General features: G+C 32.7%; 2 protein-coding genes across 3 annotated transcripts; both read right to left on the reverse strand.

The window, feature by feature from the left end:
• Window positions 1-593: 593 nt before the first annotated feature.
• On the reverse strand, window positions 594-6582 carry LOC110633584 (uncharacterized). The gene is made up of 3 exons (XM_021782248.2): window positions 6360-6582; window positions 1430-1632; window positions 594-1050 (listed from the first exon to the last, which is right to left on the reverse strand). Exons 1-3 carry the CDS (start codon window positions 6459-6461, stop codon window positions 783-785), a joined length of 573 nt encoding a protein of 190 aa, XP_021637940.1. The 5' UTR covers window positions 6462-6582; the 3' UTR covers window positions 594-782.
• Window positions 6583-9061: 2479 nt separating this feature from the next.
• On the reverse strand, window positions 9062-11296 carry LOC110633575 (uncharacterized). Of its 2 annotated transcripts, none has more exons than XM_021782239.2 (4): window positions 11029-11296; window positions 10408-10618; window positions 10264-10327; window positions 9062-9919 (listed from the first exon to the last, which is right to left on the reverse strand). In XM_021782239.2, the coding sequence occupies exons 2-4, from the start codon at window positions 10569-10571 to the stop codon at window positions 9605-9607; spliced, it is 543 nt and encodes a 180-aa protein (XP_021637931.2). In that variant the 5' UTR covers window positions 10572-10618; window positions 11029-11296; the 3' UTR covers window positions 9062-9604. The 2 variants fall into 2 exon arrangements, with proteins under 2 accessions (XP_021637931.2, XP_021637930.2); XM_021782238.2 differs by having other exon boundaries at window positions 11015-11296.
• Window positions 11297-16133: the final 4837 nt, after the last annotated feature.

A 16133-nucleotide genomic window follows, 5' to 3' on the forward strand; every position in this document is an offset into this window, starting at 1 on the left:
ATGTGATTGTTCTTGGCATCTACCACCCCACCGTGAAACAAAGCTAATTCAGACCTTCTACATACTGCTTAGAGACCAAAACTGAATAGTTCCATTATTTGTTTCACTCGTTATACCCAGTTTTCCGGTCTTCAACTTGCCGGTGACCTGTCTTTGCTCAGAACTATGCTATTGATTCTTTGTAATTCGTTCCAACTCAGTCAACAGCTATTCTGAGACTTTTGGCAGGAACTCTGCACCTTGTGTTTAGTTCCCCCCACTGTATGTGAGGAATCAACAACAGAATGCAAGTTCATTCCATTCGACTCCTCCGTACCTCTTATCATGACTCAGTGCACTATAAAATTGGAAATCAAATTAATGGAAAAGATGCTGTAAAAGCCCCTGGGGCATCGGGAGGGGATTTGAAATGGTTGGCTGTAATAGGAGTTCGGCTGGTCCTAACAGATGGCAGAACACTGTGGAACCCAACCGAGAGCGTTTGGAGCTTCTCCACCTGCCGCGGCAGCAAAAATTTCAATAATTTCATCTTCTCTTATTTGAAAACATGACCTGTACTTGTCTGACTAGCATTAGGACAAAAGCAGGCAGTATTCTCTAAATTTGACTTTCTATTCGTCTTATTTATCTTGATAAAAATTTCCTTGATTGTGCTTTCACAAATCATAGACGCACTATATATTTCGACATAAGCACGACAATATAATTGCATGATACAATCACCAAAAGAACTCAAAATATCATGTAACAAAACTTAGTTATTTGGTCCCATAGATGATTTTCTATGCATACCCAGCCATCCCAACATTTGAACTTGTACGATTTGCTTTCTGTGCTGCCTGAGGGGCAGTAGCCTTGGAGAAATACATGTAGTAGTATACATTAAGAACCATTGTTGCAACTACAAACACTGCTCCAGCAACAAAAACACCTTTCCGCAATGTTTCACATGAGAAATTTTGAGCATATATCATTCCCCGGTACTTGGTGTGGTATGCGTTTTTCACTGCCCCCGCAATTAGACATGCTTCTGCAACCAGAAAAGTCAACCTGCAGATGCAGAAGATGGAAAAAGTCTCACAAAAAGAACATTTTGTACATTAAACTAGACTGTCTTGCTACTGCAATGATTAGTTCCAAATGCAAATGTACATAAAAGGTTAATTATTTCCAGAAAATGAAAAGGATCCTTAGCAAAAAGTTTAAATGTAGATTAATACCAGTTGACTTCTTGCGAATCACATAATAATATAGCATAGATGGCATATGCCTGTGCAAAATGAAATATGTACAAGAGAAAAAGAATGTGGTTTGTGTTGAATGTTAATAGTTCATGTGGCTTGTTAATGTGCCTGTGCCATTTATCAGATAGGATTCCCTTATCAAAATTGTGTGAGAATGTTGTATAATTGCAGATGAAAATTCTAACCACGATGAGACAAAATAGATGATGGACCAAGCTCGATTTCCGCCTGGGGCTAATGGTCTTCCAAAACACATGCACTTTGTCACACCCATTAGTAATGATTCACTTGAAAGAAGAAATAAGAAAGCACCCACTCCATAACCAGTTGCAACATCAGAGTTGTAGACACAGTATGTAGCATTTGTTAGATCTTTCTCAATATGGCCCTGTCATGCAAAAAATAATGAACTTGAATGAGACCAACAAGGGGAGAGAAAAAGAAGCAAGCATGGATGATGGATTGCAAGCGTCTAATTTGAAGTGGAATTCCTGATTATGTCACAACTTTAAGTACATTATGCTTGTCAACAGCTAGGGAAAATTGAAATCCATATCTAAACAATACAGAATTTCGAATGTCATAATAACAAACTGAGATTTTTTTTTTCCCTATCAATAATTTGCAGTTACCTGCCACAAATATCTAACTATCCCTATTTCTCACCAATTAAATATATTAGACAACATTTTTACCATTGGTTCCCAATCCTATCTTTTAAGACTGCTTCAAGCAAGCAGAGTGAACTAGGATTACATGAAATTATCCAACCTTTTACTTGAACTACGATTACTTCAAGTAAACAATCGAATTAAAGTAATAATAAAGCCACAACCTACAGAGAAAATACTTCACTTGCAGAGGTCCAACTGTGCATTCATACCATGATCATATATTTATATCAAGTACTTTCACCATTTGATTGTGGCCTTACTTCAACCATTAAAAGAAAATTTTAGGATCACCAGAAATGCCTCATCATTTGTGATACCACCATGTCTAATTCAGTAAGTCTAGGAACATCCGTTAACTAAGGAAATGATGATGAGTTGAAGTTTATGACATTAACAATAATTCACCTAATGATGTTTGTAAGCTCAAGTAGCCCCAGGTCATAGGCAATTGCCTGCCAAAGTTACATCAGAGCCTAGTCGATGGCATTCAACTCAACTCAACTCAACTAAGCCTTTATCCAAAAAATTTGGGGTCGACTATATGGATTCGCTTTCTTCATTCTGAACGATTTTGGGTTAAATCCTCAGAAATGTGTAATGCTTATAGGTCATGTTGTACTACTCTCCTCCAAGTCAATTGAGGTCTACCCCTTTTTTTCTTTCTATCCTCTAACCTAATGTGCTCTACTTGTCTAACTGGAGCCTCCATATGTCTACGCTTTACATGACCAAACCACCTCAATCTTCTTTCTCTCAACTTATCTTTAATTGGCACCACTCCTACCTTTTCTCTAATACTCTCATTACGAACTTTATCTAGTCTAGTATGGCCACTCATCCACCTTAACATTCTCATCTCTGCAACTCTTATCTTAGATGCATACGACTCTTTCAGTGCCCAACACTCACTACCATATAACATAGCCGGTCGTATGGTCAGATGCGTAAAATTTTCCTTTCAATTTATTGGGAATCTTACGATCACATAAAACTCCCGTGGCACGTCTCCACTTCAAGCATCCGGCTTTAATCCTGTGACTAACATCCTCCTCACATCCCCCATCTACTTGAAGGACTGAACCTAGATATTTAAAGTGATTACTTTGGGGCAGTATCACTCCATTGAAACTAACTCCTTCTCTATCACCAATTTGGCCTTCACTGAACTTGCAATGCATGTATTCTGTCTTCGTTCTACTTAACTTAAAACCCTTTGACTCTAGAGTACTTCTCCAAAGTTCTAGCTTTCTATTGACTCCTTCTCGTGTCTCATCTATCAAAACAATATCATCCGCAAACACATCATGCACCAAGGAATACTCTCTTGTATATGTTTCGTCAGTTCATCTAAAACTAATGTAAAAAGGTAAGGGCTTATGGCTGATCCTTGGTGTAATCCAATTGAGATCGGAAAATCTCTTGTATCCCCTCCCACTGTGCGCACAATAGTAGTCGCTCCTTCATACATATCTTTCAATACTTGTATGTACCTAATAGATACCCTCTTTTGTTCTAACACATTCCATAAGACCTCTCTTGGAACATTATCATAAGCCTTCTCCAAATCAATAAAAACCATGTGTAGATCTTTCTTCACATCTCTATATTTCTCCATCAAGCTTCTAATAAGAAAGATCGCTTCCATAGTTGAACGATCGAGCATGAAACCAAATTGATTGAGAGAGATAGAAGTATCATGACGTAGTCGATGCTCAACAACTTTCTCCCACAACTTCATAGTATGGCTCATGAGTTTAATTCCCCTATAGTTTGAGCAACTCTGTATATCTCCTTTATTTTTAAAAATAGGTACTAAAATATTCTTCCTCCATTCATCAGGCATTTTCTTTGAGTTTAGAATCTTATTAAATAATTTAGTTAACCATGCCACTCCCATATCTCCCAAATACTTCTACACTTCAATTAGTATTTCATCGGGTCCACAGGCTTTACCCACTTTCATTCTCTTAAGTGCTTCCTTTACTCCTAAAGATATAATCCTTCTAGTATAATTCACATTTTTTTCTATTGTTCTATAATCTATATTCACGCTATTATCATTTTGACTATTATTAAAGAGATCATTAAAATAATTTCTCCATCTTTCTTTAATGTCCTCATCTTTCACCAACACTTTTCCTTCTTTATCCTTAATGCACCTAACTTGATTGAGATCTTGACATTTTCTTTCTCTCCTCCTTGCTAATCTATAAATATCTTTCTCCCCTTCTTTAGTTCCAAGTTTCTCATATAACTTTTCAAAGGCCTGTGCTCTTGCTTGACTAACTGCCTTTTTTGCATCTTTCTTTGCTATCTTGTACTGTTCATATGCCTCATTATTATCACATTTAGGTAATTTCTTATACCATTCCCTTTTTCTCTTCACTGCCTTTTGTACTTCCTCATTCCACCACCATCTCTCTTTTGAGGGTGGTCCATGTCCTTTAGACTCTCCAAGTACTTTTCTAGCTACTTATCTAATCTTTGATGACATCTGTATCCACATATCATTGGCCTCCATATCCAGCTTCCATACTTCGGACTCGAGAAGCTCATTTTTGAACTTCACTTGCTTTATTCTAGTTGATGGCATTAAACATATAAAATCTTAGCAAAAGTTACATTATATAGAGATATAATGTTTCTTTGGCTCTATATGTTCTATAAAAAAAAAAAAGGTTTCCCAAAAAAAAAAAAGAGCATGTTCTGCAATTTTGGTGTTTGGGATGGACAGAAAACTGGTCAACAAAATTGTATACATGGTCAAAGAAAAGAGTAAGCAATTTTATGATTTTTTACAAACAAAAAATGCAAGGAACTCTCAAGAGATTCACATAGTTATACATTCGTTAGTTTACCAATCATTTCCAGTCATCAATTGCCCTTTGTATCTTTTCTTGGAATGTTCTCTTCTGCTTAAGTATATTTAATTGAAGCCAAATGCAAAATAATATGAAGCTCTTATAGCCTTGAATATTTTCATACAATTTTTCATTGAAAACAAAAATTTCTAATGTATTCTAAAATGTCAAAATCTAGTTCAATTCCACATTCAGTATGATGACCCAACATTCAACAAGATTAAAATGGGCTTTTGATGTAAAACATTTTCCATCAAACAAATAAAACCTTATTTGTCTGTTACTTTCCACAACCAAACAACTAGTTAAAAAACTATCCAGTTGATCTTTCCCTGTATTAAACATTAAAGCCATGCCTTCATCTATTCAACTCTAAATTTATAAGCAATATCCCTTCATTTAATAATATACATAAATCCTATAGAGTCTCTGCATCACATGCAGAGGTCCAATGTGCATGCTTATCTTGAAAAAATTGTTAGTCATGGCGGACCAAATTGAAAACTTACACATATTGACCACAAAATCAAAAGTTCAATTTTGATTGCATTATTTACCCTCAAATGGTTGCTATAAGACTCTGGCCATGTTACTATCATTAAACCAACATTGGGGATCAGAGAAAATACCCACAGGATGCAAAATGGCGTGTAATTAACTAAGAAACAATGAAATGATAAGGCGTATGATATTACTAAAGAAAACAACCAATGTTCTTCTACTATTCGCATTTCACTTAATTAACGCTGTTTGAAATGTCCTAGAGGCTCTAGGACATATACGTAAGGGCCTACACAGAGATGCACCACAGTTTTTGATAAACAAGTTGTTGGCATTAGAACATATGACTTTTAATGAATCTACTCTGTTAAGCTAATCTTTATGCAACTAATCCTTTATGCATAATCCTTCAAATTCTCACAACCCACACAACAACTCTACGGCAAACGCCCACCTAGCAACCTCACCTTACGTCAAACTACCTCATACAGACACGACTTGTGGACTTATCAATTGTAATGAACCAGTTAATCCTACATTTTGTCACTTATTGTCTTGGCATTCGTCCATTTAAACATACAATATGGACAAGGAACATGCCACCACTTCATATAACTCAGAGTTTCTGAATGTTGCTCCCCACATTCACCTCCACCTGTGGATCATCAATCTGAAGTAATCAAAATTCCAAAGTTACTAAATCCTCCAGTTCACTACAATGTGAGCCGAAATAGAAAATTATATATCTTAATATAGGACTAATCTGCTAATGAACCCAAACTTAAACAAAGTTTAGATACATAAAAACTCTTAAATTCAAACTTACATAAAATTCAGTACGAATTTTAAGAATTAACTATCAAAGCACAGATCTTCAATTCACCCCATATCTCAGGACCCCCATACCTCACACCTCCACAAAGTTGGAAACATCTAATACCAGGAATAAACTTCCTAAGCTAAAATAGAGATGAAAGCAAGAGCAAAAACTGAGTATACTATTCTTAAAAACCAAAATTTAAACACAGTTAAAAAGAAGTTAGAAAACGAAAAGGCAAAAGAAAGAGAAAAAGGCATACAATGCTTCTTCGTCTCTCAGCGGCAATGGCGAATCCAAAGGCAACAAGGCTCAGAACCACCACCAGAAGGTGGACCAGAGTAGAGCCCTTCCCTTCTCCCATCTGAAAATCTCTTCTTTTTAGTTTTTAGTTTTCTATGGAGAGGAAGTGTCGTCGAGAGAGAGAGAAGCTGCAATTTCTGTTCGCTGGTGCTCAGTGAGAGGTGGAAAAAGTACCAGTGAGGGACTTGCTTTGTACGCAGTGGAGTGGTGTAAAAGAAGACTTTCCAGACCCACGTTACATTTGGTGAGTGTAAACCACGTTGCAGTTAAAAAATTCATAGAGTCCAATAGAGAATGAGCGTGGTTTCACGCGATGGGTTAAGATTTAAAGATGGCTAACAGAGACGAGGGGCCAGAACAAGGACTATATTATTGTATGTGACGCGGGCTAACCCGTTGTGATGTGAATATGCAATTATACTTTCACCACGTAAACAAACACCGTTGAAAATAACTGATTTTTCTTTTTCTTTTTCTTTCTCTAAATTACCAATGGTGAAGGCAGATCCATTTGGAAATGGCAGGGCGTAACAGAATGTGAAGGTTTAGGATAAGAATGTGAAGACCCCCTCATTGGATCCTTAAATCTGGCAGACAAGCATCTCAACCTGCGGTGGAGTAGAGCAGGATTCCAAAAACATTTTCTTTTCTTTTCAAAAATTTTGACCTTTTTCATAAAAAAAAATAATTGACCTTTGCCCAACAGTTGGTCTGGTCAGAATCTTTCCTTTCCCTCCTCCATCCACCCACCGTAAAACCCCTTTTTTTTTTTTTTTTTATTTGCTTATGTATGTGTTACATTAACGGAAATCAAAAGTGTTTGAATAACTAGAACTTTGGATAAATAGAAACTTCTTATTAGTTAGTCTAAAGGATTGACTGTTGATAAGCGAAGATGGAATTTGAACAGAAGTGTGTATATAATTTATAATTTTCAGCTTATTTCGCCATCATTCTACCATTGGGTTAGGTTAGGTTGCATTCTCAGAATATTAGATCAAGTGTGTTTGGTTGGTAAAAATGTGCTCCTTCATTCACGCAGATTAAAAGTAGTTCATTAGTGAATTTTTTTTTATTAATTTTTTTGGATTGGTAAATTTCATTGTATATTCCTTAATTAAGGTACAGTTTATGTAATTTATCAAAAAGAATCCAACTTTTATTGGAAAGATATTCCAGCAAATCAATAGATTAAAAGGAAGAAAAAAAAAAACTCCTCCAAACTCAGAGCCATAAATTCCTTGATTCCGATAACCCATTTACATAAAAGTTGTATATAGTAGTAGTAGTTTTGAGTTTGGTTTTTAAGTTAATTTATCATCCTATACTGATTATTTTTCTTTTGCTTTTGAAATTCGAAAATTTTGAACCACAATATGGTAGTAGCAGTAGTATTATTTTATTAAAGTACTGCAATGGCAATCATTTTTAATTCGAAAAAGGATAAAAATAAATATTATATATATTTTTTCAAATTTCCAGGGCACATGCCATGCCTGCACGCTCCCGCATTCTAACGGTTAGAAGCAGCTGGAGGAGCCTCCCTTTGGGACTTGAAACGCAAAATCAATTCTCAGTGTTCAGTGGACCGTCGCAAAAGCTAATTGCATTCTCTTTTCTATGCATCCTTTCATCTTTGCAATTGCTTACGTCTCCCTCTTAGTATAAAAAATAAAGAATTAAATGTTATTTTTATAAATTTTAATTTTTTTAAAAAATAATTATTAATTTAATTTTATAAAATTAATATTTAATCTTTTAAAAAAGAATGGATATTGATAAGATAAAAAATTAATATAATTTCTTTAAATATATAAATAACATTAATAAAATATTACAGCTTATATGGACCTCACGAGAGATCATGATTGCTTTTTGACTCTCAGATATGAGAGTTAGAGCTGGTCCAACTTAGGGTTTTAAGAAGGAATAATAAAAATAAAAGGAATTCCCATAAAAAAAAGGTTCTAATTCCTTCTTTAAATTGGCCTTATTGGAGGTCCATGCATGCCGGCGCAACTCACGAAAATAGAGAGTGCGTTTGAGATTTTAATTCATGGATATTGGAAACTGAATTACCATCCCAACAAAGAAAAAAGAAGAGCACCATATCCATCCTGTTATCATTTGATTGATATTAAATCACAGCTTATGTCATTAAGATTAAACGATAGTTCAAGTGATTTCATTCATTAGATTGGACCAAACGATTTGGACATTTTCCCAACAATCTGAACCTGATATTGATTGCAGCAAGGTCCGTCTTAATAATGTAACTCCACCAGAAAGCCCTGCCCAAAGCCAAAACTTTTGCAGTGGCCTCGGTCGTTGCCTCTGATGCCATTGCCAAAACATAATCAGAGAAGAGGAATTGCTTAAAAGCGCAAAGAAATCTTTCACGTACAGAAACAGGAGATATCATGTTCATTGCTCGCTGCTTTACATCTTTTTTCATACCAAAGATGCGGTTTTACAAAGCAAAGATCCTGCTCTTCATCATAGAGATAGGATACAGACAAGGAATCATTGATAACCCATTCCGTTTCACCAGGGCCCATTTCTTTTTGCCCATTGGCGTGATTCACAAGCGAATATCAAAAGCATTATCACACGAACATTTTTACTTTTGCAGGTTGGATGAAAAAAGCAAGATCATGCCGATAAAAAAACGAAACAGAATCATTCCATTTCTAAAAAACAAAGGGTAATATTTACATTGTAAATGACTACATCAAAGACTCGACGCCGACTTCAATTTTTGTACAGATTTCCCTTCATAAGCCGCTCATTGGAACTCCAGGACTTAAAAAGATAAAAAAAGAAAAATTTTCACATTCTCACCTGAGACTCAGCATTACTTTTTATAATAACACACAGGATTGAGCGAAACAAGAGTTTTCTCAATTCAACCCAATCCCATCTCCTACCGATCTTCCTAATCACAAAATTCCAATAACCCTCCATTATTTTTGTTAACAGACACTATTTGACTTACAAAGACACATCAGTACATACAAAAGCACCCTTAAAACATATTTAGTTATTTACACTAGCAAAAGATGCCCCGCCCTCACCTTTCCCTCTCATGATAAGTTCAAAATTCCTCTCACACTATCAAAGATGTTTGACCGATTGTTTGTTTAGCTCCTTCTTTTTTAAAAAAAAAAACTATGTACCTTTTGTATAATTGAAATTGGGTTTTCTCTATGCCAAAGCAGGGATGCTGCAATTCCTGCGATCCCTGTCAAGGCAATCAAAACCCTCAATCCTCACTGCTGGTTTGTTCCCAAAATTTGACCTAACGCAGCCTGCCTTCCTTGTAGAGGAAGTCGGAGAAGATGATAAACCCGATGGAGAAAGAATCGGCACGGGCATAAGTGGCGAGATAGGAGAGATTTTCTCGTCCCCAAATCGGGCGTCTTGAATTAATGGGTTAGCTACTCTGCTTGGCGGCGACCCACAAAAAAAAGGGGGCGACGAGGCTACTTGTGTACAGGATTGTTCCACACCACAACCACCCTGCAAATATTTACCCCATAACAAATTAATTACGCAGATCAAACAAGCTTTTAGAAGCTAATAATCCATAACAATGTACGATTGAAGGGGAAACGGATCTATTTCATGTCTAATCGAAATCTCTTTCTTCCAGCCCACAGAATTAACCAACCTCATGTTCATGGATGGTACCCAGATGTGCTGTAAATTTTCCTTTTTTGTTGAAATGTCGATATTTTCACAGGGACCACGTCCAGATTGTTTATTACCAGAATAATTCATCATAGATAATACCATACGAGCAAAAAGAAACCGAAAACAGAATAAAAATAAACATAGGAGAAAAGAAAAGAAAACAACTTTACCTTTGTCAGGATTATTTCCAAAAGATCAGTTCCTGCTTTTGAATCACAAATCTCCGCTTGGTGGCTGAAATTCCAATGAATTTTATGAGTAAAAAAAGAAAAAAAGATCTAGAATTTTAAAAAATAAAAGAAAAAAAAAATTACCTGAGATGCCATCTGAAAGACCTGACAGGGTGGTCGTTGGCGGTGGTCAACATACCGAGACGTCTTGGTTTGGGACAAACAACCGGATCTCTCCTGTCCGAGACGCAGCTCCGTATCTCTTCGCGGGTAGAGAAAGCGCTTGGATGGATAGCACACTGGTTCATCTTTTTTTTTTTTTTTTTTCCCCCTTAAATCTCTATGAAGAAAAATCCTGGACAGAAGTATCCGCAAAAAATTAGCTTTGGAGGTTATTATATAATTTATAACAGTTCTAACGCGTGTACCAAGAGTTAAACATCGAGATCCAGTCAAACAAGATTTCATAAATTGCCCCCAAAGAAAAAAAAAAAAAAAGCTAGCTCGATGATAATGATTTGCCAACTCGACATGTTTGACACCTTAGCTCAAGATTAATTTTCAAAGCAAGCAAGATTTAATTTAATTTTGAATGGATTTATAAAAAATAATAAAAAAAAACCTTGAAATTTCACTTAATTCACGAACCAGAAAAACCAAGATCTGTTAAAGGCTTTTCCAAATATAGCTACCACCATAGATCTGAACCAATTCGACCAAAAAAAAAAAGACATAGAAAGAGCTAAGATACTTTAGGTACTCAACTGTACAGTCTTCCTCCAAAGGGTGACTTCTCAAGTATCTGTGTATATTTATCGTTAACGAAGAAGAAAGTCAGGTTAACGCAACAAGGAGGAGGAACAAGACGGTCCCGTTTGCTTTTATAGAAAGGGAGAAGGAAAAGAAAATAAAGGAGGGGGCGAGATCAATTGGGGAATTGGGCAACAGCACAGAGGAAGGGAAAGGACCACCGACTACTCTCTCTCTCTTTCTCTCTGTCTCTCTCTGGCTTTCTTTGCGTTTATTTAAATTTGGTAAATATTTTTATTCCTTCACGCAGGCGGTGCCACCCGCGAAATCTCCATCCGTTTTGGCACCCTCATTGAAAAAATAATTATTGGGAAAAATAAATACCGAAATAAGGTTGAATTTGTCCCTTTACTTATTAGGAAGTTTTATTTAATTTATTATCAAAATTTAGGCTAGTAAATGAGGGTAAAGAGAACTTAATTTTTTATCTAGATAAAATATTCTTTTCGATTTAATTGATATTAGAGTTTTGTAATAATTTATGTGATTTTGAATTTGAATCTCATTCCTATATAAAAAATAATTTTGCTCTAAATTTAATTCAAAATTTATGTAAGTGGATGAAAATAAAGAAAATTTAATATTTTATCAGGATAAGATATTTTTTTCGATTTAATTAAAATAAAAAATTATTATTATTTTAATTAATAATATTAAATAATAAAAATAATATTTTTATTTAATTAATTATACAATATAAAAAATAATATTTTAATTTATTTAAATAAATTATTTAATTTATAAATAAATAAATTATATAATATAAAAATAATATTTTAAAAAATAATTAAATAATTATATATTTTTATTAATTAAATTAATTTAAATATAAATTAAAATTTATAAATTAAATTAAATCAAAAATTAAAAATAAATTAAATTTAACCTCCCTGACAACCTTATTCCAATAAATATCTGTGAAAGTGAAATTGAAAAAGGTTGGTTCTGTAGATCACAGGCACACTCGCTCCCTCTTATTGAAACGTGGAATCCGAGATCTGGTTGGTGTTTGGGACGTGGTCGGCATGAGTGAATTTTCGACTCTTTAATTGTATTATTATATTATTATTATTCTTCTGAAGCTCATGCACGTGATCACCATGGATTCATCAAGCGTAGTAATGCCCCCAGTTTCAGAAAAAAAAATATCTTTGGGATCTTATTTTGACTTCTTTGGAATTTCTTTTATTCACATTATTTTAAAATAATATGCAAGAGTTAATATGTAATATATTCAAAATTTAAATTGTGGAATGTTATTATTAATAAATAGAAACAATGGCTAGGAAGGTTTCATCCAATTTTCAAATCAACTAAAACAAAGTCTTATTAAGAATATTTCTTATTTAACAAATAAATGTGCTCGTAACTTCCACCGCCTAATGCACACCTAATTATATGGATAGCATTCATTACCTCGTTTTCCCAATCTAAAAATTGAAATTAAAATCATAATCCCAATCCTTTATTACAATTGGATTCTAAATTATTTTAAAACTTAAAAATTACATCTTTTTTTTATGAAATTTATATATCACATTAAAAGTTTATTAAATTCACTAATTATAGTAAAAAATGATTTTAAATATCATATTTATTAAATATGCAAATTTTTAATTAAAAATATAAAAATAATTATTATTCGTATAACTATATAAAAATGAATTATAATAACTGATAATATATTATCCGTTTTTTCTGTCTTTGAGGTTGGGAGCGTGTATACTATGTCTATCTGTCATCTACTGAAAATAAATAAATAAATAAAGGAGAATTTGTGATAAATGTGATTAAAAAAAAAAAGAAAATTAACGTGAAAAATGATAAAGATAATTATGATACGGTGGAGAGATGACTATGAAAGGATATTACTGTACTTTTCGATCGTTACCGACCATTCATTTCTTGCAATTTTATCCTCCATCAATTAATTTTATTTTTAATAAAATTATTTTATTTTATTTTATTGTGGCTTGACAATTTTAAAAATAAATAAATAAAAATAATCACGTGGAGGGACAAGCCATGTTTAAGCTGGCAAGGTTCCCATTTTGGTACTGAAAAGGACACGTTGGCCACGTTTCATCCATTGGTGTCCTACATCAAGGTCAAGTGGACAAGTTGTTTTTTATTCGATACTCTATCTTCTACAACCGTTTTCCTTGTACAAAATCTCTCACTGCCGTTGGATTATTTGATTCATCCTCAGCCGCTCGATTGCACTTTGATTTTTTTCCCTCATCCTTCATGGGGAAAAATAAAACAAGTTGTGAAAGAGAATGAGAAGGGAAAATATTGAGGAAATTTCTTTTTTTCTTCCTTCAAGTAAAGGGAAAATCAATTTATATTCTTATTTTTCATTTATTATTTTATTTTCTCTTATAATTCTAATTTCCTAAATATAATATATAAGTCAATTTATAAAGTCAATATTTTTAATAATTGAATGGAATTTTTTTTTTTATTTGGACATGCAATTTGTAGGAACAAAATGGCTCTTGATGAAGGTGGGATCCTATGTGGTTGGCATTGACCTTGGACTGCAGTTGAGTTGAAAAACAAGTATGCCAAGGACATATGTATACCATGAAAATTGAATAATGGTATGTTTGATATTACTGTTAAAATTATTTTTAAAATAAATATTTTTTAAATATATATTAATTAAAAAATATAAAAAATAAATTTAGTATTCTTTATAATATAGTACACCTCAAAATTTAAACTAATTCTCAAAAGGTTTAAATCTTTTAAGTATGAGTTAAATCCAAATTCATCACTAACCGAATATAGGGAGTTCGAACAAGACATAAGAAATTCAAACAAGATATCAGGAATTTAGATAACACCAAGAACAAGAGGTTGAAAATATTAAATGTCTAGTTTGAATTGAGTTCGGATAAATAAGGTAACCTCATATATTGGACATAGACTATTAGAATATGTTATATTTTTACCAATAATATTATTAGATAATAAGTTGCGATTTCGTAATATTTGAAAGAAAATAACTAGATATGAACTGACAAGATACCGAATATTATAGATTTACCTTATAAATAAGACTTTTGACACCTGTCAAGTACACAATTCATTTCTTTCATTTTTTTTTAGTATTTGCTATTTATCATTTATTGACTTGAGTATTAAAGTAGCTACCTTTAGGCTATTGATTTCACATCTCTTTGTGTTACTTTCTATAATCCTTTCACTAATATGAAAATTACAGGCAACACCATTTTAATAATAAAAATAATAAAATAAAATTTTAAAATTATTTTTTAATATCATTTAAAATGATATTTAAAAAAAAAACGCTTTTTGATGCATAACATCAATATCAAACAAACTCTAAAAATTTATTACATTCACTTTAACTGGAAAAAAAAAAAAAAGAATTCTTTATTTTTATTCCTTTTATTTTTATCATAGATAATATATTTAACATTATTCCCACCAACTCATGCTTTTCTAGCGTTGAGTATTTTCTGTTGGTTTAACTCATCAATTTTTTAAATATCACCTAATCCAAATCTCAATAACAAATAATCCATTCGTGAAACTGTTAAAACAATTAAAGGGAAAAAAAAAGAGAGTGCAACAGTCGAAATGAAGCATAATTCACTTTAACACGGAACAAATTAGTTAGACAAAGCCAGCCAAGTAATAGCTTTATCTCTCTTCCCATTTGAAGACCAATCCTGGCTGAGTTAGGAAATTAGCATAATCGGCAGCATTAATAATTATCATTTTTAGGAAAGAGGGTAATGACGAACACAAAAGGCCATTTACCTCATGGTTGATGCTGTTTCCGGCAATGACTAGTTATATTTTCATAACATTTGACGTATTTATGTCCTGCCACGTGCCATCCTTAATCAAAATTCGATAGATAATTATTAATTAGTTTAATATTCCGAAGAGAAGGGTCATTTTCAAATGTTAATATAATATTAAATTGAATTCTAATTGCAATTAACTTTGTCTTTCCTAACTTAGCTGAGGCTGCTAAAGTTAGGACTTGCACTTGCAGTTTTGTGATTAGTTTTGGTGTGACCCACTTTGATTTTCACTTATCTCTAAGCATCAGGGCGGGCGTTGATGGACTGTCAAAAGGGGTAATAATTCCAAATTATTAAGGCCTAATTGCAAGACAATTCCAACGCTTATCTTTTTCTTGACCACTCTCACCCAATTAACGAGTGACCCATTTCATAAATCTAAAGCTAGTGTCTCATTAAGCAATATCAGTAAAATATTATAGATTCGATTATTGAATTGTGTCTGTTCTAATCAATGGAAGCAATGGAAAAGTGAAATAAGCAATGTATGATGTGACACCAAATCGAATTCATCAAATAACGTTGACGAATGTTAACCCTTTATTTTTTAGATTCCTATTTTGTGTGATGCCAACAAATTTGGACCATTCCAAGTTAAAGTGTGGATGTGTACCCAAAGTGGTCCGATTTAGGATGGCTTGTAAGAAATTTTGTAGTAAAAATTAAAATTTGTCATTTCTTTTTTCAAATTTAAACTAAACTATTTTAATTATGGAGTTAAATTAAATTAAAAATGAAATAATCTGATTTAGTTGGATTTTTTGAAATGATTTGTACTAGATAAACTCATTTATTTGAGATTTTATTTGTTGAATTTGTCCAAACATACTGATTATTTCTAATTTAAATCACTATTTATTCAATAGTTATAAACTAAAACCACTTCTATTTCAAATTCAAACCATAAAATATAATTCAAAAAAATATATATTAATTTAAAAAATTAGCTATATATATATATATAATGATATTTTAAATTTTTAAATTTAATTAATAATTTAATTGACTGAATCAATAATCAATTCAATTTAATTTATAATTCACCGAGTTAAACTGTGAAATTGAGTTGAATTTAATACGATGCTTATAATAATGAACGCAAAATTACAAAGTATTATTTAAATATATATACAATTTGATGTGCTCCACTCTAATTTATTCTTTTTAAATTTTTTTTTGCTATTAAAAAAATTTAAAAATATGAATATTAACTTTTTA

This window comes from Hevea brasiliensis, chromosome 17 (assembly GCF_030052815.1).
Source record: "Hevea brasiliensis isolate MT/VB/25A 57/8 chromosome 17, ASM3005281v1, whole genome shotgun sequence".
Classification (NCBI taxonomy): Eukaryota; Viridiplantae; Streptophyta; class Magnoliopsida; order Malpighiales; family Euphorbiaceae; genus Hevea; species Hevea brasiliensis.

What these genes read in the sequence shown, in the direction of transcription:
- LOC110633575 (XM_021782239.2), bottom strand. Translation starts at nt 10,571, where the DNA reads ATGAACCAGTGTGCTATCCATCCAAGCGCTTTCTCTACCCGCGAAGAG. An exon ending in TCTTTCAGATGGCATCTCAG is followed by an intron (nt 10,328 to 10,407) that starts GTAATTTTTTTT and finishes TTGGAATTTCAG; the next exon opens with CCACCAAGCGGAGATTTGTG. An exon ending in TGGAAATAATCCTGACAAAG is followed by an intron (nt 9,920 to 10,263) that starts GTAAAGTTGTTT and finishes AAATATTTGCAG; the next exon opens with GGTGGTTGTGGTGTGGAACA.
- LOC110633584 (XM_021782248.2), bottom strand. Translation starts at nt 6,461, where the DNA reads ATGGGAGAAGGGAAGGGCTCTACTCTGGTCCACCTTCTGGTGGTGGTT. An exon ending in CTGAGAGACGAAGAAGCATT is followed by an intron (nt 1,633 to 6,359) that starts GTATGCCTTTTT and finishes TTTGCATGACAG; the next exon opens with GGCCATATTGAGAAAGATCT. An exon ending in ATCTATTTTGTCTCATCGTG is followed by an intron (nt 1,051 to 1,429) that starts GTTAGAATTTTC and finishes CTGCATCTGCAG; the next exon opens with GTTGACTTTTCTGGTTGCAG.